The sequence below is a fragment of the Salmo salar genome, chromosome 06 (genome assembly GCF_965601325.2).
Source record: "Salmo salar chromosome 06, fSalSal1, whole genome shotgun sequence".
Taxonomy (NCBI): domain Eukaryota; kingdom Metazoa; phylum Chordata; class Actinopteri; order Salmoniformes; family Salmonidae; genus Salmo; species Salmo salar.
In genome coordinates this window covers 70,130,419-70,157,225 of record NC_138296.1, presented here as the reverse complement: position 1 = coordinate 70,157,225, position 26,807 = coordinate 70,130,419, and the positions used below count along the sequence as shown (strand labels likewise).

The window sequence follows — 26,807 nt, the reverse complement described above, 5'->3', positions numbered from 1 at the left end:
CCTCTGTACTGTACAGTAGCGCTAGGCCAAGCCAGGACAGTCACGAGGGCCCTTCCCTTAAGGCAGGAGGGCTGGTCACCACTCTTGTGACTTGTTTAAATTAACGTTGTCATCCCATATGTGATTTATATGTTAACGTTCACGTTGAGTGACTTTATGAGTGACTTTGTACTCTAGAGATTTGGTGAGATAAAATGAGGACCTGAAGGCTCCTTAGTGAGGAGTGCCATTTAGCCCAAATAGCCCACCTGTGATTCAAGATGGGAGAGTTCACTGGAGGACAGAACAGATTCTCTTTGCCAGTAGGGCTTACCTGAGGATTGTCTTCCATGATGCCCCGTATCTTCTCCACCACGTCAATGCGGCGGTGGCGGTGCAGGGCGTTGATGAGCTTGGCCAGGTTGGCGTCCCCATCGCGGATGGTCCAGTGCTGCAGGGCAGCGTATGCACGCTCGTGGTCCGACTGGTAGCCGTTGGAGAATGCTGCCACTTCACGCTCTGTGGCATTGGCCAGGGATTGGTACATGTCAATCCAGTGGCTGCCAATCTGAGCTGCCACCAACTTCAGGATGTCCACACCTGGGTAAAGAGAGGAGAGAACAGGTACATTTTATGTCATGTCTGAAATAGACTGGAGCCATGGATTAACAATGGATGTTACTCATGACTAATAAGTCAATCACTAATTCACAAGGACTCTGTTGATCATGAGACATGATCAGCCCTTCCTTCATTTATAGTAATTATGCCCATTAATTAAGTACTTAGAAATCAAATTAAAAGAGCATACAATTATATTACTTGATTTCTCCTTAATTGTAAGGTTGTATCAGTTAAAAGCAATAGTCAAAACTATGACTAGTACAACAACAAAAAATGGGTCCTCGTGAACCACACTGAGCCATTGTTACTTTCTTATAAAACGCTATTAAGTGAACACAGTGAATCTACGATTTGTGTTGTAGAGATGTAGAGAGTGAGTTTGTATGTGTGTGTTACATAAGGGTTATCACCTCTCAGTTACCCTAAGCCTAAGGTCTCAGTTAGGGGGTAATCAGAACAGTTTTAGCCGGCCTGCATGTCTGGTTGCTGCTTATGAGAAATGCACCGTCATAAACTAGTGGATCCAGGAATACACTCTCTGAAAGTGATCTCTCACCAAGCTTTACCTCAGCAGATGCATCTGAAGTTCTCCACTACCCTCCACCTCTCCGCACCCCCGAACTGGCAGCCCATCTGTTCCCTCTGCACACCCTGTCCAGACAAACTCAGCGTGACTCATAAAGCTGAACTGGTCTCAACCAGATGGAGGAAGTGTTACTTTCAGTATATGAAGACAACCTCCTGATGGGTTCAAAGACCCTTAAAGAACTGCCTGCTTGTCCTCCTGTCCGGCTTTTTGTGCTTTAAAGTAACACTGCCTATGTAGTTGAAGTAGTAGTAGTAGAAGTAGTGGTAGTAGTAGAAGTAGTGGTAGTAGTAGTAGTACTACACTGCTGATCTAAGATAGACACTCCATTGAAATGATGTTGAGAATGCTCTTTCTGAATCTCTGATAATCACAATGGGCATGTGTGAGAGTAGCTGGTGCTGAAACAAAGGTCCTTATTGCCAGTATGGAACATGGTTAGGCTCTGCAGACTCAGCAGGTTGGTTGTCCTTTTCAGCCAGGGCCACTACCCAGGTATAAGACACTGCCTAAGCTCAGAGATAGGGACCAGAGTTTTTCCTGACCATGTTAACTGACTGGGAAATAAACCCAGTGCCCTATAGCTTATAACTAGGGAATAGGGCCTGGGTTTTTTCTGATGGTCTGGAACACTACTGGACCTACTCATAGATAATTGTGGATTTTGATAGGGCAATATTGTTGTGAAACTGTAAATGGAAAATGTGCATACTGTAAGACATTGGATCATCTCATGCCTTGACATATGCTTACTTGCTTAAGGTCCGTGCAATAGCATGGCATGCTATAACTCCCTGCTGTTAATGGCATGTGGATAACAAACAATGCATACATCCATCTTACGGTCCCCTTTGGTCTTTCATGCTAGAAATACCCCTCTTTAGTCCTTACGTCATGGTCTACTGATGAATGTGTTATGATAGGTTTGAGAAAATGCATACTCGTTGGTTTTAATGTAAAAATAGTACTAAGCGGCCTCAAATTGTTTATTGTGAAACAACACAAGTGGAAAAAAAGAGGACATGGGGTTCTCCTCCTCACCCAACCATAGCCTTTCTGAAGCTTTAGGACCTTATCTGAAGGATATCCTACACCACACCCTGCCTGGCTGGCTCCAGTCACACTTCTGAGGGACGCAGCAGAACATGTTGACTTGCAAATACAAGCCAAGTGGCAGAAATATGTGGGGGGGACCATTTGTCATAACAGGAAATGTCCCACGTGAATAGCCTAACTAATATATATTCAGACTGTCAGGCAGACACAAACATCCACAGGTGTTAAAACTTCACTCAGTCAAAACAGAACATGTTCGCAAACAGGTGCAGAAAAACCCCATGTATGTGTGTCTGTGAAACTGTGCCATCCCTGCAGGCATAGCCATATTCAATTGAAAGATAAGTATGTGCGTCATAATTCAACTTGAATAAATTAAAATTGAAATAAAACCTTCATTAAAACATGGGGGGATTTCCAATTTACTTACTGAATGTAACATCCATTCCAATTAATTAATTTAATTGATGGAAAGTGAAATGGAATTGACCCAAACCTCAATCCACAGACTACAAGAAGCCACATTATGCAGACTGAACTATAATGTGCAGAGAAACATCATTAATAATTCAATTTTGATAACGATCACAGTGATCCCTGATTAATATCTACTATCAAAGCCCAAACATCCAAAGTGCATAATACAGGGTCGGTTTGGAGAGATTGTAGCTGGGAGATTGACTTGCTGTAAACCGGCGGTGGTTGGCTTGTGATCTGGTCGAGGCCAAGGCTACACTATGGTTATCCTGCCCTGAGGTCAGAGTCGTGCCACGAAGCGACTTTGTGTTGAACGATGAGACCGACACCTGAAGCCTTTTGTGACAGTTCCTATCAAGCCTGCCTACTGTCACCTTCTTTAGAGAGAATTAAAACAAAGTGACAGAGCTAGGCTAGGGGGAAATACAATCTCTGTTTTAGTTGGATATAATAGATGACCTACATGTATAATTCAGTATGCTAGCGAATGTGTACAATAGGCAGTTTCCTTAAGCCCCTGGCATGATTGCAGTGGTGGCAGATTGAATATAAACAAATTACAGGATGGCTGACCTAAAATGGCTGCCAATCAGTAAATAGTAACAGGACGGAGGAGGGTTTAAAATGCTCAAATGTAATAAAGACTCCAAATGTCATCTGTTAGTTAGATGTAAAACAAAGATTGAGTTTTTACATTGATGATGGTGCATAGAGATGAAGCAACAAGTTGTGTCACAGTTATAACCCACCGTTCCCCGGTAGGCCGTCATAGAAAATAAGAATTTGTTCTTAAATGGCTTGCCTAGGTAAATAAAAGCTAAATAAAACAAATTTAAAAATAAAACAGTTAGTTCACAGCAATGTAACGTTGCCTGCAGAGCAGAGAAATGTAGCTACTGCAAGGCTTTTCAACAGGTTACACTACTGTCACGTAGTCTCCATCTATTACAAGTAGAGCCTCTGAGAGGTGGTGAGACAATGTGGAATGTGGTTAATCTCTTATACAGTACCACAGACCCTAATGGGAAGTGGGGGCGCTGTAAAATTTTAATTGGAAAACACCATTGAGACAGCAAACCAGCCACAGCAGGTCTGAGTTGAGAGGGCTGCATGACAGAGGCCACAATAGCAGCCATGCAGTCTTTCCCCTCTAGTCCATCTGCTCTGAGCCTCTCTGGGGATTCCTGCTGGTGACAAAGTAAGCTTGTCATTTACCCTTTATTTAAGTAGGCAAGTCAGTTAAGAACAAATTCTTATTTACAATGACGGCCTACCCCGGCCAAACCCTAACCCGGACAACGCTGGGCCAATTGTGCACCGCCCTATGGGACTCCCAATCACAGCCGGTTGTGATACAGCCTGGAATTGAACCAGGGTCTGTAGAGATGCCTCTAGCACTGAGATGCAGTGCCTTAGCCCGCTGCGCAACTCGGGAGCCCAAGTCACCATTTGCTCACATTGTATATAGACTTATTTTTCTACTGTATTATTGACTGTATGCTTGTTTTACTTCATGTGTAACTCTGTGTTGTTATATGTGTCGAACTGCTTTGCTTAATCTTGGCCAGGTCGCAGTTGTAAACAGGGAACTTGTTCTCAACTTGCCTACCTGGTTAAATAAAGGTGAAAAAAAATAAAAAATGAAAAAATCCTCATGGAAGAGACAAATTGGTTGCATTTGACCAGCTTGCTGCTCAGTCACTTTCATTGTTTCAATCTCTTTGACTCCCTAGGGTTGTGAAGTCTTGCTCAGTTTTTATCATTTTGTAGAAAATGTTGCCGTCATTCAAAAAACACTAAACAAAATGAACGTAAAGTATCATAATCCAATCCGTCTGCATGAAAATGGTAATAATACAAAATCCACAGCAGGCCCAACTGACTCACAGCCACAGTCCAGGTCCTATCCCTGCTTCCCTGCCTGACCCTGTGGCCTGGCCCACCCTGGAGCTGAGCAGTACGGCCTCCTATGTACCCCGCTCCGCCTGGGCGTCGTAAACAGCAGGCTCACACGGGGGATTCATTTCATCTGCACTATGTATACCCTGCTCGACCTTCACATCACTTTCTGGACTCGTATGAAAGAATTCGCTATTTGTATAATCTCGCCTTATTTATGTTTCCCATTCCACTTTTTATTAGGAGTGTTTTAACTACTCTAGTAAATAGACATTAAAGCCTTCAGGGTAGCCAATTATACACCTTGGACGAATTAACAAACTGTTTTGTTCGAAAGAGTAAACAGCTGTGTAATCACACACACAAACACACACATGGTCTGAATGTAAAACTTGGCATCCACTTGATAAACATTCTATAATCCTTTTTAAAAAACATGCCGTAAATTCACTTGTTGTTTGAAGTTTCAAATACAATTAAATTCTCTTTTTTGGAACTGATTGTAGACAAACAACGCAGTAAAAATGCAGATTATTTGTGTATCTGGACATTGTTTATAGAAATCTTACTACTACTACTACTATTTTAAGACAACAGTAAAGAAAAATATGTGAAAATGTCAGTGCACTTAATGTCTTGATTGCCATTTGTGTGTGTGTGAGAAATGGACAAAACATTTTAATTGCTGAAAATCCTAACATAGCAGCATGAATCCATGTAAATACCAAAGCAGTTTATCATGGACTTTCCTTGAGGACTTTCCTTGAGGACTCAATTGTTAACAGATTGCTCTCTCTAATGCTTTCGAAATGCCTTTTGTGAGTAACACAAAAGGGAAATTGAACAGACAATTATATGAGGTCAGGCTGAATATTAATCACGGTTAGACTACTGATCATGTTTCAGTTGTCTCTTTCTATCTTCGTAATGTCCACATCCCTACTATACATTAACATTCCTGGAACATTCTCACGTGGTGTGAGCGGAAAGGTACAATGTGCTAATCTCTTCACTTCACACAGTGAGAGCCCTGACACACGACACCCCCCAGACACCCTACCCATCTTCGACTTGGATAGTTCCATCTGTACCACTGACTTAGTCTGGCTTTAATTCCAGTTTGTCTACAAATTAATAATTGATATGTTGGATTCACGTCTCCATCTCTACTAAAAATCTAAGTTAAAGAATAGAACTAGATCAAATAAAAATGTATTTAAAGTGCATTTAAAACCTCACTAGGGTATGTGGGACGCTAACGTCCCACCTGGCCAACATCCAGTGAAATTGCAGAGCGCCAAATTCAAAAACAGAAATACTCATTATAAAAATTCAGAAAGCATTCAAGTGTTATACATAGGTTTAAAGATTAACTTCTTGTGAATCCAACCACGGTGTCAGATTTCAAAAAGGCTTTACGGCGAAAGCATAGCATGCAATTATTTGAGAACATCGCCCAGCAGACAAATCATTACAAACAGTAACCAGCCAAGTAAAAGAGTTACACAAGTCAGAAATAGAGATAACATTAATAACTTACCTTTGATGATCTTCATATGGTTGCACTCAGAAGACATCCATTTACTCAATAAATGTTCGATAAAGTCTCTCTTTATATCCAAAAACCTCCGTTTTGTTCGTGCGTTTTCTTCAGTAATCCACAGGCTCAAATGCAGTCACAACAGGCAGACAAAAAATCCAAATTGTATCCGTAAAGTTCATAGAAACATGTTAATCCTCAGGTTGTTTTTAGCCTAAATAATCGATAATATTTCAACCGGAAAATAACGTCGTCAATATAAAAGGTAAACAAGAAAGGCGCACTCTCGGGATTGCGCATGAAAAAGCTCTGTGACACTTTCGGGTCCAGTCATTCAGACTGGTCTTACTCCCTCATTTTTCAGAATACAAGCCTGAAACAATTTCTAAAGACTGTTGACATCTAGTGGAAGGCATAGGAACTGCAATTTGAGTCCTAAGTCAATGGATACTGTAATGGCATTGAATAGAAAACTACAAAAATAAAAGAATCCTACTTCCTGGATGGATTTTTCTCAGGTTTTCACCTGCCAAATCAGTTCTGTTATACTCACAGACATTATTGTAACAGGTTTGGAAACTTTAGAGTGTTTTATATCCAAATCTACCAATTATATCTATATCCTAGCTTCAGGGCCTGAGTAGCAGGCAGTTTAACTTGGGCATGCTTTTCATCCAAAATTCCGAATGCTGCCCCCTACCCTAGTGAAGTTTTAACATATCAATTATTCATTTCTAGACAAACTGGAATTAAAGCCACATGTTGATCTATTTGATTTAATTTACTAGGATCCCTTTAGCCGACACCAATGGCGACAGCTAGTCTTACTGGGGTCCGACACGTAACGAAAAATACATTACAGACAGAAGACTACAATTTACATACATTTAAAAACATTAGCATGCAGTGTGTGTGTGCATCTCTCAGTTACACATACATTACCAGTAAAAAGTTTGGACACACCTACTAATTCAACGGTTTTTCTTTATTTTTACTATTTTCTACATCGTAGAATAATAGTGAAGACATCAAAACTATGAAATAACACATATGGAATCATGTAGTAACCAAAAAAGTGTTAAACAAATCTAAATATATTTTATATTCTTCAAAGTACCCACCCTTTGCGTTGATGGCAGCTTTGCACACTCTTGGCATTCTCTCAACCAGCTCCATGTAGTCACATGGAATGCATTTCAATTAACAGGTGTGCCTTGTTAAAAGTTAATTTGTGCAACGTCTTTCCTTCTTAATGCGTTTGAGCTAATCAGTTGTGTTGTGACAGGTAGGGGTGATTTACAGAAGATAGCCCTATATGGGGTTTTTTCTTATAAATTTGCAAAAGTTTCTAAAAGGCTATTTTTGCTTTGTCATTATGGGGTATTGTGTGTAGATTGATGAGACAAAAAAAACTAACAATTTAATCAATTTTAGAATAAGGCCGTAACCTAACAAAATTTGGAAAAAGTCATGGGGTCTGAATACTTTCTGAAGGCACTGTTTGATGTGAAAATGATACTAATATAGACATTGAAATGATATGCCTCACGTAAAAGTAATCTGGCATTCCAGTAAGAGGATGGGGGCCTAGGTCCAAAGCATAGGTTACACAGATGTCACAGCACACATTTGATAGCCTTCATGTTCCTGTTCAATACTAATGGAAACACTTCTTTAATTGAAAGGTTTATTCTGGCCTTGATGATACCAAAATAAATCTACAACTACCGCCACTCAAGAGACAGAAGAATTTTAGAGAACCTCTTTGGGATCCTTGCTGCAAGATGAAGGATCATGGGACGAGCCCTTGAGGTTGCCCCAGAGAAAGCTGAGACCAAGGCCTGCGTGGCTCTCCACAACTACCTTTACACCACAAACACTTACAACACAGAGTCATCAACACAGTACATCCACTCCACTTTTGTTGACTACTCCACACCCACTGGGGACCGGCATCCAAGAGAGTGGAGACAGGTGGTACAAGGGGACACCAGCTTCCTGGACCCAAGAAACATGTTGGAAGACAGAGTTGCTATACATGTGCGCAACAACCTCAGGGACTACTTCCTCACACCAGCTGGTCAAGTGTCTTTCCAAAATGCTGCTATCACGCATGGCACCCTACAGTAAATGTTGGAGTGTGGTTTGGAACACATGTGGCAAATATGTTCTCTTCCTCCGCTTGATGACTGTTTATATGTCATATTGTGAGCCACACACTTGGTTTTGCTGTTTGGATTTAGCTGTTTTTCTTATTCACACTTTACAAATCAAAATAAAGACTACCATAATGACAGTCACTTCATCCTTGTGTGGTTTTAGTTTGTCATATATTCTTTGGAGGTTAGACCCTCAAGACATTTACCTAATGTTGTATTATGTGTAGTGGCCTTCCAATTAGTGGCTGTCCATCTGTAGACAATAAGGCTAGACCCTTGAGCAATTTACCTAATCAGCATTACACATGACCATGTACAACCTTCTGTTGAGGCCTTTCAATGGAGACCTTCCTGCTATGGTACATGGGTGAGAATGGCTGTCCATCTGTAGACAATAAGGCTAAACCCTCGAGACATTTCCCTAATCAACATAACACAAGGTTGTACATGGTCATGTGTAGTGGCCTTTTAATGGAGACGTTCCTGCTATGGTAATACACAGGTGAAAAGTGTGATGAAAGGGGAAATAAAACAAAAAATCCAAAGTAAACACCAGTAAATTACCCAACACTCTAACGTGTGAATAAGAAAAAAGGCACACAACACCAGTTTTTGGGTTAAGACGGACGGCTCTGTCTCACTCAAGAGTGGACCAAGCGGACACACAGTACTGATCGATGGTCCTGTGAAAGTAGATTGTCATGTCCCTGACAAATGGGAGACATCGATCAGGAGGAATAGTCACTGTCCATGGTACCATGACGTTGTAGACGGCCTTTGCTGGACACTGCTGCTGTTTCTGTAACTCCTGCTGGCGTTTCTTTAACTCGCTGCATAATGTCAGTGTCCAAAGGATCCTCAGCCGCCTTGGAGTTGCAGGGCGTGCCTGGACGGTGTGTTGGGTGTTGGTGAGAAGGGCGTTGGGGAGAGGGGCCAGGGAGGTAATGAACCTGGTTGGGAAGATGATGAACCAAGGGGCGATGAACCACCTGTGGATGGGCCCTCAGGGCTCAGCTCTGTCTCTGGGCTGTCCAAAACACCACCCCCATCAAACACTGACAAGCATATGGCGAATACATTAGAATGCATTGCAAGCAATTCTTAAAACATCTCCATGGGCTCCTTTGAGTTAAAATGCTTACTCTAAAGAACTGATTTCGTAAACATCTCAATCTAATTAGCCCATACACACACACCACAGTGTCTGTTTTTCTGATGTTTGAACTAGTCACTGTATATGCCCCACTCACAATTTCTCCCATCCAGAAAAGAGCTGATTCCACATGTTCTAACTAGGTCAGCTAAACATAAGATCACAAACACATACACTGTACAAAAGGACTCGGCTGCATGACAAGAGTCCATACCGTATATGGCATATTGGTGTCTGTCTGACGATGTTTCACGTAAACATGAAGCCAATCCAGTTGTCAGACAATTGGAGTAGTACACACCAGCAGCAGCCCCACTCCTCGTCTCCTTCACTCTTTTCAGATTGCAAAAATACTGGTCCCGAATCTTTTTCTATGTTTCTTTGATATCAGTATTGGTGTTAACATTCTGTGATATCTCCTTCCAGCTGTTGTCTTTTGCGTGCTTGTCCGAATACAACTGCATCGAAGGGTTGTAGAGGTTCTCGTATTGTCTCACCAGCTCGCACAGACGCTCCTCAAAACTGGACAGAGACATGATTGCGTGTAGCAAATCTTGAAATAAAAGCACAAAAAAAGGAAACTTGCAAGTAGAATAGCAAGTAGTAGAGGCAAAATAACAGCACGTCCATCTCTTCCGAGTTTATACCAGAAGGGATAGCGGAAAAGATGTGATGTAGACACAGGGACAGTACTTCTGTTACGAAAGTCACTCAATACTGCCCCTCAGTCTTCGGAATGATCTGTCGAGTCTCAATTTCCAGGTCGAAAAAAACTACAGAATGTCGATTGACGGAGCGTATTACAATGAGCCACCCCTTTTGTGACGAAAAACGACATTGCAACACTGCGTTACGCTCCGTAACCTTTGTCTACGTAGTGGCTGGATTGGCCTTAAGTGTGTGGGTGTTAGTGTGAGGGTGTTAGTGTGAGTGTGTGTATATGCATTCCATATGTGTTATTTAATAGTTTTGATGTCTTTACTATTATTCTACAATGTAGGAAATAGTAAAAAATAAAGAAAAACCCTGGAATGAGTAGGTGTGTCCAAACTTCTGACTAGTACGATACATGTAAACAGGGCTGAAAATTGACTAGTATCAGAAATATATAAATACTTGAGGAAATATTGTATACTAATGGTAATATATATATATATATATATATATATATATATATATATATATATATACAGTGAGGGAAAAAAGTATTTGATCCCCTGCTGATTTTGTACGTTTGCCCACTGACAAAGAAATGATCAGTCTATAATTTTAATGGTAGGTTTATTTGAACAGTGACAGAATAACAACAAAAAAATCCAGAAAAACTCATGTCAAAAATGTTATAAAATGATTTGCATTTTAATGAGGGAAATAAGTATTTGACCCCTCTGCAAAATATGACTTAGTACTTGGTGGCAAAACCCTTGTTGGCAATCACAGAGGTCAGACGTTTCTTGTAGTTGGCCACCAGGTTTGCACACAACTCAGGAGGGATTTTGTCCCGCTCCTCTTTGCAGATCTTCTCCAAGTCATTAAGGTTTTGAGGCTGACGTTTGGCAACTCGAACCTTCAGCTCCCTCCACAGATTTTCTATGGGATTAAGGTCTGGAGACTGGCTAGGCTACTCCAGGACCTTAATGTGCTTCTTCTTGAGCCACTCCTTTGTTGCCTTGGCCGTGTGTTTTGGGTCATTGTCATGCTGGAATACCCATCCACGACCCATTTTCAATGCCCTGGCTGAGGGAAGGAGGTTCTCACCCAAGATTTGACGGTACATGGCCCCGTCCATCGTCCCTTTGATGCGGTGAAGTTGTCCTGTCCCCTTAGCAGAAAAACACCCCCAAAGCATAATGTTTCCACCTCCATGTTTGACGGTGGGGAGGGTGTTCTTGGGGTCATAGGCAGCATTCCTCCTCCTCCAAACACGGCGAGTTGAGTTGATGCCAAAGAGCTCCATTTTGGTCTCATCTGACCACAACACTTTCAACCAGTTGTCCTCTGAATCATTCAGATGTTCATTGGCAAACTTCAGACAGGCATGTATATGTGCTTTCTTGAGCAGGGGGACCTTGCGGGCGGGTTAGGGTTAGGGTTTGTTTTCTTGGTGACTATGGTCCCAGCTGCCTTGAGATCATTGACAAGATCCTCCCGTGTAGTTCTGGGCTGATTCCTCACCGTTCTCATGATCATTGCAACTCCACGAGGTGAGATTTTGCATGGAGCCCCAGGCCGAGGGAGATTGACAGTTCTTTTGTGTTTCTTCCATTTGCGAATAATCGCACCAACTGTTGTCACCTTCTCACCAAGCTGCTTGGCGATGGTCTTGTAGCCCATTCCAGCCTTGTGTAGGTCTACAATCTTGTCCCTGACATCCTTGGAGAGCTCTTTGGTCTTGGCCATGGTGGAGAGTTTGGAATCTGATTGATTGATTGCTTCTGTGGACAGGTGTCTTTTATACAGGTAACAAGCTGAGATTAGGAGCACTCCCTTTAAGAGTGTGCTCCTAATCTCAGCTCGTTACCTGTATAAAAGACACCTGGGAGCCAGAAATCTTTCTGATTGAGAGGGGGTCAAATACTTATTTCCCTCATTAAAATGCAAATCAATTTATAACATTTTTGACATGCGTTTTTCTGGATTTTTTTGTCGTTATTCTGTCTCTCACTGTTAAAAAAAAACCTACCATTAAAATTATAGACTGATCATTTCTTTGTCAGTGGGCAAACGTACAAAATCAGCAGGGGATCAAATACTTTTTTCCCTCACTGTATATAGTGAACAGTAGAAGGATAAATATACTGAACAAAAATATAAACGCAACATGTAAAGTGTTGGTCCCATGTTTCATGAGCTGAAATAAAAGATCCCTGCTTATTTCTATGACAATTTGTGCACAAATTTGTTTACATCACTGTTAGTTAGAATTTATCCTTTGCCAAGATAATCCACCCACCTGACAGGTGTGGCATATCAAGAAGCTGATTAAACAGCATGATCATTACACAGGTGCACCTTGTGATGGTGATAAAAATAGGCCACTCTAAAATGTGCAGTTTTGTCACACAACACAATGCCACAGATGTCTCAAGTTTTGAGGGAGCGTGCAATTGGCAGGCTGACTGCAGGAATGTCCACCAGAGCTGTTTACAGATAATTGAATGTTCATTTCTCTACCATAAGCCATTTTAGAGAATTTGGTAGTACGTCCAAACGGCCTCAGACCATGTGTAACCACGCGAGCCCAGGACCTCCACATCCGGCTTCTTCACCTGCGGGATCGTCTGAGGGAGAGCTGAGGAGTATTTCTGTCTGTAATAAAGCCCTTTTGTGGGGAAAAACTCATTCTGATTGGCTGGGCCTGGCTCCCAAGTGGTGGGCCTATGCCCTCCCAGGCTCACCCATGGCTGCGTCCTTGCCCAGTCATTTGAAATCCATAGATTAGGGCCTAATTTATTTATTTTAATTGACTGATTTCCTTATATACTGTAAAATGTAACTCAGTAAAATCGTTGAAATTGTTGCATGTTGCGTAGTTGTTAGCATTTTAACAGTCTTATGGCCAGGGGATAGAAGCTGTTTAGGAGTCTGTTGGTCTGAGACTTGATGTGCCTGTACGTACCGCCTGCCAGACAGGAGCATGGAGAACAGTCCATGTCTTGGGTGTCTGGAGTCTTTGGCAATTTTACGAGCCTTTCTCAGACACCGCCTGGCATGTACGTCCTGGATGGCTGGGAGCTCACCTCCAGTGATGCACTGGGCCGTCCACACCACCCCTCGGTAGGGCCTTCTGGTCAAGGGTGGTGCAGTTGCCATATCAGTCGGTGATACAACCAGTCAGGATGCTCTCGATGGTTGCATTGTCAACCAAACACAATAAAATATTACTTTTGTAATACAGTAAATAGCCTAAACTTAAGGCTATCTAACAAACTAACATTCAACCTTAAAATGAGTAACACATCCATGGCCACATTTTGAAGTTACTGTTACTATACATTTCTTTTTCTGTAATCATATAAAGCATGCATGTTCAAGATAGCATACATAGGTCATCATAGGTTTGTGGAGATCTTCACAATTGCTATAATAATCTGTGCAGAATCTCAAACAACATTGATCACTTGCACCGTGTACTTTAATGTGATCTCAACTGCAATTCAGGCCATTTGGTTCTGCTATTATGAAGCACAGTGATAATAGATGAATCTGTTCTATAAATTAACAAAATATCTGACATTGTATATGCATTTGAACTTTGCTGTGCTTTTAAATGGTTGAAAGCACAGTGATAGACATTTGGGTGACAACTACGTAAACCAAAATCAGACATTGTTTTTCCATTGGAATTTGGTTGTAATTTTAGATGGTTGAAAGCATAGAGATGATAATACATTAGAAATTCAACTAACTTTTGGCTGTCTTTTTGAGTGGGGGAATATAGGTTGTAATCTCATTGATTAATGTCTCAACCAAATATTACCCAACACACCACGTTGAAATGACGTGGTGTGCCCAGTGGGACATATCTCTGAAAGCAGAGGCCTCTCCAGCCCTCCCTTCACCCTCTCCAGGGTGGCATGTGTCTGTGCAATGATAAAGTTGAGCTTCTCTCCAACCACAGAGAACTGGAAAAATCTGGTTTGAACTGAACTGCACTGGGTTGGAGCTCTCCCTCTCTCTCGCTTACAAGCGGATGGATATCTGAGGCTGACATCAGGCTGTGGCAGCCGGCGCTCTTCCTCCTGCCTGCCTGCTGCAGTACTGTGGTTTCACTACTTTAACCGATCAGCCCCATGCGGCCACCCCGGCTCCCATGGTTACACACAACCAGACACATCAGGGAGACAGAGAGAATGAAAAGAGGAAGAGAGTAAGGCGTGAGGAGAGGGTGTAAAGAGGGAAGTAGAAAAAGAAAGTGAGACAAAAGAAGATGGGAGAGAGGTAGAGAAAGAGGAGATACGTGTGGGGAGAGTGAGGTGGCAGTTACAGTCTGTTGCAGACCATGCCCTTGCTTGTGTAACTGCCATACTGTTCTGCTATGTGTGGTGTTCTCTGGCGCAGAATGAATTGGATTTAGATTCCTCCACTGGTGCTACAACAGATCAACAGATGGTCAGTCTTCTCGGCTGAGAGTCTCGCAAATATCTCTTAGTACCAAAAATATCTTTTTTTCTGTTTTATTTTTTCTGTCTTTATAAAGTATGCGGCTACATAGAAAAAGACTTATCAACAAAGTTGCATTTCTTTCTATAAACCTTTGAGAGGTAAAATAAAGCGCCCACTCACCCTGTCCGTTGGAGTAGTAGATCCACTTCTCCTTGGTCTGTCTCGGGGGGCAGGTCTTCTTCTGGATTGCCTTCTCAATGATGCTGCTGGGGTCCTGGACTGGCCCCTTCTTCAGAACTCTGGAGCTCCTCTTCACGCTGCACACCACGATCACCACCAGCACCAGAAGCAGCAACAGAACGATCATCCAGGGCAGGTGCTCATTGATGTCAAAGTGCGTATGAGTGCTGGGTCTGGGGGAGCCCCTCCGCGTGGGCCTGTACCCTGAGCTCTGCACCCATCTGCCCACTCCCACACCAGCTCCATCCTCCATGCCATCCATGGCCCGGTTGTTGGCCGCCGGGTGGGTGCGGTGGTTATCACTGGGAACAGAGTACTTGTGGTGTGAGAGAGTCCGTGTGGAGTCCTGGGCTTCAGGCGTAGTGGCCAGGTTCAGGACGTCTCCATTGTCTTCGGGGCTGGCTTTGGAGGAGCCTGCTGGGGGGGAATCCTGGCCATGGCTGGGTAGAATCCCTGTGGCACTCAGTAAGAGCTCTAAGTCCTCAGCACCTGCTGTCAGTCTGAAGTTGTCTAACCCACAGAGCCACACAAACACAAATAGAAATGAAAAGAGAGAATGAGGGAGGAGAGTGAGAAAAAGCGAGAGAGACAAAGGGGGAGGGAGATGCAGAGAAAGATAATTAAATTCAGTCCAAAGATGGGCTAAATCCAGACTACAACAACACAGAAGGGAGAAATTGTCAAACTTTAATCCCACAGGCAATCTGCTGGACAGCTGTGGAAGGGAAGGTCCCCGCCCTGGCCAAGCCCCAACTAATCTGACACGAGAAGAGCACTAGATTGCTCCTTCTACAGCTACCACATTGGGGCGGCAGGTAACTAACTTTAGCTAGCCTAACGATGGCAAGGGGCGGTAGGTAGCCTAGTAGTTAGAGCATTGGGCCAGTCCCCGAAAGGTTGCTGGATCAAATCCCTGATCTGACAAGGTAAAAATCTGTCATTCTACCATTGAACAAGGCAGTTAACCCACTGTTCCCTGGTAGGCTGTCATTATAAATAAGAATTTGTTCTTAACTGACTTGCCTAGTTAAATACAAAATTCATATAGTGTTCTACTAAAGCTGGAGTAAATTCCATTACAGCTCCAGTCTCAGCAGGAAATAAATGAACATTTGAGGTCAAAAGAAGTCGACAATATATTCCTAAACACAGTCATGTGGCAGTTAGTCGATTGAACTGGATATTACTGTTGCCCCATAAAAAAAAAGCCGGCCCAAATGTCAAAGTTACACTGCCTTTATAGGCTACTGTAGAAACAAAAACAGCCAATCAATAGGGGAGATGTGTTTACTTCCACTGAACCTGAATCAATGCTGTAAAAACTCCCTGAACTGGAATACCCCTGTCTACTATAGTACTAAACAGATTAGATTAGAATTTCATAATGGCATCATATTGGGGGATGCTTTTGGGATTGGCACCCGGATCATTGGTAATCCTTGGGATCCTATTAACAGTGTACAGGTAATCCAGAAGCAAGCTGTGTTATTGGCATATTCATCTCAACTGCAATGCTTTCAGTTCCTCACTGCATGGGGACACACTGTCATGTCTTGGTGGCTCTTGTGCAAAAGCCTCTTCCCCATTCCATCCCATTGAGACTGAGGCATGGGGTTCTCTGTAGTACGTGTGGGACTGGAACACCCCTCAGCCATTCTCACTGAATGAGGGGGCAAGTTAACCAAGTGAAAGGCTATGAATCTACAGACAAGACAAATAGCAGTGGAATTAATGCTCCTCTATGGGTGGCTGACATCGTGAAATACTACTGACGAAACTGGGATGAAACTGTGGACAAAAGCAGTAGCCGAAGAAAAAATAAAAGAGAGACTAGTAAAGTCCTTCGAGCGGCAGTGGCATTCATGAAATTTTGTTTGCCGGTTATTGTCATGCAAAAGACTGCTGGTCTCACGGTAACTGATTGTTAATTAACATAAACAGTTTTAGCATCTCCAGGCCTCCACGCATCAGTGGCAGTTCTAGACCATTTCAACTGGGGGGGCCAAGCTGGGGCCAGTTGTACTGTTAGAGGGGCCAGTTACATTAGACGTTATTGTTGTCAAATCATTTTCTTCACTGCATTGCAGGCATTAGCAGGCGAAAGACCATGTTCACAATCATTATCGTTGCCACTGTCTAATAACGGATGTAAAAAAAGAACGATAGCAAAAATTAGTTCCGTAAAAATTATTTCATGCTCCATATTTAGGGGGGCCACAAGGGGGTCCCCCCCAGAACCGCTAGTGCCACGCATACAAGCCGCTGAAGCACACCTTTGGAACATATACATTTAAAAAAGTATAATAAATCAATTGAATATACACCATCACAATAAGTCCATTACTTATTTTGGCAGGTCCAAAGAAACTTTATGAGATGTAGATGTATTTGTATTTCAGAAGAACAGAATATGAGTTGGTCGACTGTATGTTATCTGGCAATGCACCACGCCAACCGCTGTAGACTTGTTAATTGCCATTCCGGAGCTATGTTGAGCAGTAGGTGCGGCAGGTCGCCGAGAGGTTAGAGTGTTGGACTCGTAACCAAAGGTTGCAAGATCGAAACCCCGAACTGACAAGGTAAAGATCTGGCGTTCTGCCCCTGAACAAGGTAGTTAACCCACTGTTCCTAAGTCGTCACTGAAAAAGAATTTGCCTAGTTAAATGAAGGTAAAATATATGTAGTTTTTTAAAGTGATCATTTGAAACATCCTATACGATAGATAGATTTACAGTTATTTGGCAACGTCAGTTGTGAATGATACAAACCGTAGAATGCCTTATAAATCAAAAAATATATGGGCTGCATGAAGCGACTATAGTCTATTGATTATTTGAGTTTTTTTTTTTTTTTTTATCTTGCCTCAGGCTGCACACGCTGTTTTTCACTCATCAGTAGGCTACTCCGGTCATTTCGCTGCGCGACAGGGGATATTCCGCCCAAACTCTGTATGCCATGGGCTCTCCAGCCCAGTTCCTGCAGCTAACCAGTGCGTAATTTGGGAAACCAAGTGAAATCTGTTCGGGAACATCGATAGTAACATGTTTTCACAACGAAACATATTTCATTAAACTGTTGACAGCCTTTCTCTCTGCACGCTGGAGAAAATAATGAAGGAGAGAGGGGAGGAGATGGAAATTTACGGTGGTGAGATATTCTGTAGCTAAAGGTAATGTGTCCGCCTATTAATTATGAAAATATAAAAAACGACCTATTACTATGCTATTCAAAATCAAATACAAATTCACTAAAATCTGCATTTGTTTAATTTAGGCTAGACCAATTATGTACCAAATACATCTTAAATCTGTATATATATTTTTTAAATGTTTTTCTGGCATGTGTTTTATGCGGTAGGTTATGTATTGTATACTGGCACAATCATTATTTTAATTCCGTTTTTTGGGGTCGGGCTTGGACTACGCATAAGCTCTAATATGCATATGGGTGTTTTTAATGAATCATCACCTTAGAAAGCACTGTCCATTTGGTTGTGTTAGGCTTTGAAAGAACATCCACAACAGCCGTGTTTTCCACTGAGTTTCAACCTATTGTTGAACTTCTTTCTTCAAATTGATCAATTACAGTGGTGAGTTTTAAAAGCACATACTGTGCTTTTATTGACGTCACAGTGGTTCGAGAGACAAGATGATTGCTTTTATTTAACCAGGCAAGTCAGTTAAGAACAAATTCTTATTTTCAATGACGGACTAGTGGGTTAAATTGTTCAGAACGACAGATTTTTACCTTGTAAGCTCGGGGATTCGATTTTGCAATCTTGCGGTTAGTAGTTCAACGCTCTAACCACTAGGCTACCTGCCGCCCAAGCGAGTTGGGTACTACTAATGCATGTCCAGAGTGCATAGGGGATCACCATGGCGCAACTGTCATATAGAATTTTACTGCGGTCATGAGTCCGGTGTGGAGGTAATACTGTCACCAACTAAATAGTTAGTCAGTCTCTGAGAACTACGTTGCCATGGTAACATTGTCAGTGAGTGACTACTTTTAAATAATTTCTAGGAGACAAAAGTATTTCACATTTTCTGAGACTTCCCTTCCCTGCATATAGACAGCCTAATATTTGGTTAGTATAAAAAATAGGAACCTTTGACTTGAATGCTTTTATCTATTTCAGATGAGCATCCTTTGTGATCATTGTCAATATGACATGTTACATAACACTTGGCAGGGAGACAAATTGGGAAGAAATAACAACAGCCCCTACAAAGGAATCTTTCTCTCTTTGAGCCCCAATGGCTTCCCTTGTCTTCCTATACATGTGATGTATTTAAGTAAAAGGGCAACCGTTTACCCAGGTTACTCCCCTTTCCCCTCTACAAGCAATTACCATTTCTTTTTACAGACATGACCTTTTATGGACCAGAGTGAGAACAAGGAAGTGAGTAGTCTGGGAAAGGTATGGAAACAACAACATGTTTTCCACCAAAGCAGTGTTGTCTGTGACAAGACCAAACATGTCACCTTATCACTGAACAGTACCTGATAGCCGGACCAATGTTTGACGTGCCAGACTAAATAGTGGAGAATAATAGCCATCTGGGGACAGGTATTTTAGGAACACAAGCCTGTTCTACAGTCTGGGCTTCCTCTAGAGTTTCTACATGAGAATTACAATCCCCTGGGGGCATATCTAGGGTGATACTGAAATGAAAAACAAAATAACCTTGGTGGGGGAGCAACAGATGTAAAGTAGTTGAGGGAGTCTGGTCCACTGCCCCTTACCTTTACGTACTGGGCCAGCTGAGGAGGAGGAAGGGGAGGGCTCCTGGATGAAGGCAGACTGTGCAGGACCCAGGAGGGTGGGGGAGGTGGGAGAAGCAGGTCCACAGCGGTTGTCTGTCTCTCTAGTGCCCGCCGCCAGTAGGGGCAGACCCTGGGCCAGGCAGTCTGTGTGTGTCCTGCACCTCAACACACTGGAGGCCATATCAGAGAAGCTCCCCCGTGCACATGCCTTACAGCGCACATCCTCCACATCGTTGCCCCTCTTCTTAACCCCTGAGCCCACAGGGCACAGGGAGTGGGCCGTGCAGCTGTCCCCCTGGGTGAAGGTGTCCGGAGGGCAGGTGCAGATCCGGTCCGAGGTGGCCGTGCAGGGGACCTTTTCAACGAGGGGGGCACGGCAGGGCCTCCTGCAGCGGTGGCAATGCTGAATCCCGTTCTCTCCGTGAGTGAATGTGCCCTCGTCGCAGCGGCTGCAATCCCTCACGTTGGTCTGGGTACAGTGTCTGGAAACAAAGGTGCCCGCGGGGCACTTGTCACAGACCAGCTGAATGCCTGTGCTGGGGTCTGTGTGGTAGTAGTGGCGGGCAGACAGGGCCTCTGTCTCAGTGCCTCGGCTGGGTGTCAGAGGCTGGCTGGAGGCCTCACCAACTACACTGTACAGTAGCTGAGAACAGAAAGAAACGACAACAGACACAGTGTTGGGCTTAGACAATGTACTGCAGACAAGACAAAAACACATAAGAGTCGCTGTTAGAGACTCAGCTGACTTACCAAATAAATTGATGTGTGAAAACAACCACAGCTCAGGCAAAGTCACCCCTAGAATCCCCAAACTGGCTATAGTTAAAGGACAGTGAGTTACAAACAAGCGCATTGAGTCAACATTACAGGACACAATCTCACACCGGGTGCTTAGCCACCTACCGTACTGGCTTCCCCACATACTGTAATTTGACAGAAGCTAGGCCATGGCCAGGGGGCATGCTCTAACGGTGACATCATCATGGAATGGAGAAGTCTATTATGTCATCAATAAATATAATTCCATAAGTACTAGTAGATTGTTAAGTGTTTCTGGTGTTGTTACTACAACCTTTAATAGATCCAATAAACTAATTGAAATAACTTATTCAACTTCTCTATAAAGAAACTAAATATATATTAGTATATGTTTTAACACAGCATGGTTGTATTTAGCTATTTTCAAAAATGTAAAATATTTATGTTAAGGCAATCCATCCAAGGGACACAAAAATATTTCATATTCTCAGTAGCGAGCACTTGAAAATCCATTCAAATGACTGGTACCACAACTTGGCTGATGTTCTAAACAGCACATTGAGGAATTTCAACAAGATAACATCTGGTGAAAACACACAGTACCCAATGTTCTGTTGATGTGTGATGTCCTTCTGTTTGACTTTCACTGACAGGCATTCTTTCAGCACTAGTAAACGCTTCCATTCTGAAGTAATTATGGCTTGAATGTGTTCCATGGCAGTGAAATGCCATCCGCATCCACAACAGCCCTCCACTTCTTTCACCGAATTTACATCCAGTCTAGCCCTATGCAGATCCTACATAAAATTCCTTCTAATGGCAGACCACATGTTCTATTTCCTCTCTTAAATGTGGGGCTGGATGGGAAGTGGCTCTGTTGATCTCACTTTTTTGTCCAGTGTGCCAAAATCGCCACAGAAATATGATGTTTGAGGCTATAACCGCCGATATGCAGGGAAAGAAAGGAGAGCTGCATCATCACTTTCTGAACATGCAGAGCCCTGTTAAAAGTTGTGGTCAAATCCAGTGTTTTTAATGGTTTACATACTGCAGTAGACCTACCAGAGAAATGAGAATGCCCTAATTCATCTCAGAGATGTGGGGTGGGAGGTATTAATATTCTCAGAGCATCTCATCAGGAGCGGGACAATAAAATACCAGCCTCCTCCGCTGCTGCTCCCCGTTTGGCTCAGAAGCACATGTTGTTCTCGCTGATGTGAGGGCTGGGGACCTGGCGGGACCCTTTAACAATTTTGAGGAGAGGGGGAGTGAGACCAAACTCTGCTGAACATGAATAGAGATTAGCAGTTTTCCCACAAGCCTGATGTCCTAAACTGAACCACAGCAAAACAGACTTGAGAATTGAATCAACATCCCTGGGTTTGAAGTCGGGGGTGTATTAGTTATGCTATTAGCCACTACACATTGACTGTATGTTTGTTTATTCCATGTGTAACTCTGTGTTGTTGTATGTGTCAATCTGCTGTGCTTTATCTTGGCCAGGTCGCAGTTGTAAATGAGAACTTGTTCTCAACTAGCCTACCTGCTTAAATAAAGGTGAAATTAAAAAAAAGAAAAAAAACATGAACTAACATTAACTCAGCACCAGGATAAAAAAAACATGATTTAATATGTACAGAGGGATCTGTTGGCAGCAAAAGTATTTTATTAACAAAAAGTAAACAAATGAGTTAGATTTGTTTGTTGTTGCAGTTTTATAGCTAATTTCCTGCAATTCTACTATTCTAACTCTCAACATTAAGTTGAGAAGCATCTTTCTTTTTCCCAACGCAGTTAAGCCAAAACCACGCCCCTTTATTCAGAGAGGTGTTCTACAACGCTTTGAGCGCTCTCCAAGTCCGGAAGTGAATATCACGTAAGCGTGAAATTTCAGTCACTGATCAATAACATTTGCCCTTGTATTTCAAGATTGAAAAATATAATAACATAATGTCATGGACAGAGATAGCCATTACCTTCCCTTAATGCTCAAAGACAGATTCAATGGCTGTAGCATAGCGTGTTCGACTGAATGATTAGCTAATAAATATTTGAGAAATTATGAATAATAAGCATATGCTTTTACCTGATAATAGACTACTAATGATAATATAACTTCAAATACGGAGCTAGTAACTTTAAGTAGCCTAGGTAAACTTAGCTGACCTTTAATTGAGGGAATTCAGCAGAGTTCTGAGACATTTTTACAACTCATTGAAACTCTGAAAATAAATACATGGGCAAATGTTACCAAACACGATAATAATAGGCTCTGCATTACGGTAGACAGCTAATTGTTAAATTACACTTTCCATCCTTACATGGAAGGCCACTATCTCTGCGCAGATCGCCTGTGAGTGAGACAATGCTAGCTAGCCAATGGGAGCGTGATTTAGGCTTAACTGCGTTGGGAAAAAGAAAGACGCAGTTGAGACACTGACTGAGTTCCAAAAAACATATCTAGTAACAACTATCTGTTCGTGTCATGTGCAAATTGACCCCTGACGAACGACTGACATTTGAAGATAAGTAAGGTGCAACTAAGGGCAACATCACTCACTGTCTTTTGATGATATGTCATGAGGTACAAAATGTTCCAGCTCCAGCCTTGTCACGTTTACCCAATAAAAAAACAAGTGTGAAACTGGTTATATTCAACATGTGATACACTGCAGGGACATTGGTTTGGTGGTCTGAAACTGACAGATATTGACGGCTTGTGGTGTGAATGAATGTGTGCATGCGTGCGAGCGAGTGTCCCTCCCTTCTAGCTCAGATAAGAGAGCAGGCTCCTGTCACTGCCTTTCCTGTTTGAAAAAAACACACCACTGGCATCCTGTCATGAGACTGCTGCTGTCTGAGGGACTGCCCACCATCACACCACACCGCCTGTGAGTGGCCATGAATCACTGATAACTACCTATTACTCTGAATCTACCTCAACCCTCTTTAGCATTTCATACCTGCCATGCAGGATAAAAAGAGAAGGAGAGAAATACTGTAGTCTAATATGGTTTGTAGATATTGTATACAGCAGTATCCTCTAAATCTAATACATTTGATACATGATGAATGTGTATAGGATACATATAGAGTATATCTGTTGATAGGACATCATTAATACTAAAGCCATAGCAAGGCTAGTGCTATTACGACTCATATGTTTAGAGCTGAGCTCCAGGAGGTTAGTGAGGGATATCAGGATGCTCCCTCCCTGGCTGGAGGACAGAGGGAGGAGAGGACAGCCAGCCCATCTATGCCGTGCCACTGCAGTGCTGCTGCTGCACTGGTTGCAAAGCTGGTTCCTGGAGAGACAGCCAGACTCAGCTAAATCTGCCCTGCCTGAACACTCTGTAATTCAACCTCCAACAACAACATGCCCGCCCCAAGACACACACACACAACCCTTATGGACCGTGTGTCTTTGCACATCATGCACTGAATGGTAACACAAAGGAAATGATTAGGCATTGGGCAATGGTTTTCAATCATCATTGTTCAGTGACATGTTGAACCAGAATCTTATTTTGGTTTCAACACTTTCTCATCTTGGGATTTAGTATGAGAGGATGGGGTGATCCATCCTAACCTTTTCTGCATGAGACATGTGACAAGATGTTATACACAGTTCACTAAGTATACTGTCAGTTATGTGCCTAAGATGGTATAGGGGTTAAGTACACATGATGACAACCCCTGTGAGTGCGTGTGTGCGTGAGTGCATGTGCCTGTCCATGTGTTATGTAACACCTCAAAGCTAGGCCAACCGCATACGCAAGCAGATCTCTGAGCAACACACAATGGGCAAGTGAAACCATTCACCAGATATTTCCTGACATCATTTAAAATAATCGCACATACATACACGTGCCACAACATCCTGCCTTTCAAAGTTGTTGTCAGAGCCTCTGGTATCATCTAGATCAGAGTTTCCCAAACTCGGTGTTGGAGGCCCCCCCTGGGTGTACGTATTGGTTTTTGCCCCAGCACTACACAGTGGATTCAAATAACTAACTCATCATCAAGCTTTGATCATTTGAATCAGCTATGTAGTGCTAGGGAAAAAACCAAAACGTGAACCCAGGGGGGGCCCCAGGACCGAGTTTGGGAAACCCTGATCTAGAACAGGGGTATTCAACTCTTACCCTACGAGGTCCGGAGCCTGCTGGTTTTCTGTTCTACCTGATAGTTAATTGCACACACCTGGTGTCCCAGGTCTAAATCAGTCCCTGATTACAGGTGAATGATGAAAAAATACAGTGGAACTAGCTTTGAGGTCCAGAGTTGAGTTTGACGGGTTTAGAACATCCATCTTAGAGCTAAATAAAGGTTAAATAAAAATAAAAATGCATCCAGCTTAGAGCCTAACTGTGCTGTTGTAGGCTACATGGAAGGCATGGCTGTTTGCCACAACAGTGCAAAAGTAACTATGTGTGTGTTTGTTGGACAACACTGAGCTTCCCATAAGCCATTACAGTACCAGATAACAACCAACCCAGCACCTGTTGCAACATGTCATCATGCAACTAAACGGCGAGGAAGAGTGAGTGTGTTTGGTGCAGCCATGCCTCGTTTATCACTGACAAACACCAGTGGTGCTGCATCCTTCATGGGCCAGTGAAGAATATTCATGCTAATGTCAGAAAGTACTGCCAACAACACAAGCACAAACAAGCAGTGGACCTCGCCTGAGAGGAGATACACAGAGGGGCCCAAACCACAGAAATGACTGGCACACAATTACATTTTAGAATGGAAAATATAATTTTGTTATAATATCTGTTCTATGGTGACACTGGAAGATAAGGACGCCTCCTTTACTGGTTAAATGTCAATAATTGATTACAGTGGATGATGGACTACTGTATCTGTAAGGTTGGCTAGATACCACCATAGTATCAGAATTTTGCCAAATAATACTTTAAAAAAAAAAAGTTATCAAAAAAATGTGTATAAATTGGTCATAAAACATGCATAGATTCCTAGATGGTATGTTCTCTCTGGCTGAGAGAATATTGCCCTGCACTGTATGAAGTGTTGATATTAGACAATAATACATGGATCTATGTATAAATGAGAACATTACTTAAATATAAGTGTTAAATTGGATTGAGGCAGGGTGGGTCAACATCCACTACAGCATTTCAATGCAGTCTGTTTTCCCTAAGTTTTTCTCCAGCATTGGAAAAACAAAGCCTGAAGTCTGTCTATGAGACTTTGTATTGGATGATTCCAGTAATACATATATGACCTCACAGGTTATAGTCCCATACAAGTTTGAAAACAGGGATTCTTAAGATGACATATGTTATATGACATATGTTACAATAAAATTGGGTACAATGAAATAATGTTAGCTAATAAAAAGCAATAAATTACATTTACAGGTAGCCTGCAATAAGATAAATAGTAGTGCCATTCTCCTGGGGCAAGAGGCCTATGTGCTATTGTTCATCCATCCTACCATTCTGTTCTGACAATAGATATTTTTTTATTTTAAAAAACGAATCGATATTGTAGCCTATTATACAGGATTACCTGTAAAATTCACGAATTATAGAAGAGTCAAAGTTAACAATATCTTCACTTGGCTAATTGCAGATGCGTTTAGAACAGAACAAACGCAAAAATAAAAACTGTCTCTTTAAATCGAGAACCTGCCGGGAAGCACCCCTATAATAAGGACAATACCAAAGACAAAGGTGTCTGGTACTTACCGCCACAGACATACAGAGCACTGAAATTGTCCAGAGCATTTTCCCAAAATCAACTAGGACAATTTAGAAAATGCCCATCTCCAGTTGTGAGAAAACGTTAGGCTACTTCTCATCGCACAAGGTGGGACATCATCCCTGCATCAGCAGGAAACATATTCTACAAATGTTGTACTGGCTAAGGCAATAATAACAATCTACTGCTGGTGTTCCTTCAACCGGCAGTTTTTATAGTCTGTGTCTCGAAGTGGACTGGCTTCAGATAGTATGGGATAAGAGCTTGGTTCTGAAAGAATGGTATAATTCCCATATCGATGATGGATAAGCAACTGAAATTCCGCCTCGTTTGGTCCAGGTTCCTGCGCGGTCTATGCAGCAAAGCAAGGCGATAACTGGAAGGGGCGGGTACTGGCGACAGACGTCACCAACGAAACTCGGCACTGGCGCGCCGCTCGCCCAAGCCAGAGATACTGTATATAATGACTAAATGGTCTTGTCTCCGCTTTGATGGGAGTGGTTGTCCCAAAGGCGGAAAGGTAGGTGGTCTGCTTATCGGTCTGTATATTGTGGACAAACAGGACTAAACCATCTCGCTTCGCCTCTTCTGCCCAAACGCAATTGACTCGGTTTCCCGGAAGAAATTGCATAGACGGGATTACAGTGGTAGACACTATACAGGTGAACATGTACGTAGGCTAGGCTTTATATGTCCCGTACGTTTCATTGAAAATACACAAGGGGGAAAAAA

At 42.5% G+C, this 26,807-nt stretch overlaps 1 protein-coding gene across 2 annotated transcripts in view; it reads right to left on the bottom strand.

The window, feature by feature from the left end:
* The window catches only part of LOC106607875 (tumor necrosis factor receptor superfamily member 21), a 36,544-nt gene extending 10,055 nt beyond the window's left edge, over positions 1 to 26,489 (bottom strand). Inside the window, exons 1-4 of one of the 2 annotated variants that reach the window (XM_014205335.3) lie at positions 26,063 to 26,485; positions 19,566 to 20,229; positions 14,760 to 15,329; positions 314 to 579 (exon numbers count right to left, since the gene is read on the bottom strand). In XM_014205335.3, the coding sequence (XP_014060810.1) occupies positions 314 to 579; positions 14,760 to 15,329; positions 19,566 to 20,229; positions 26,063 to 26,101 (1,539 nt within the window). In that variant the 5' untranslated portion in view covers positions 26,102 to 26,485. Of the gene's footprint in view, positions 1 to 313; positions 580 to 14,759; positions 15,330 to 19,565; positions 20,230 to 26,062 lie in introns of both variants that reach the window. The other variant, XM_082976929.1, reaches the window with a different exon arrangement.
* Between the last annotated feature and the right edge of the window lie 318 nt (positions 26,490 to 26,807).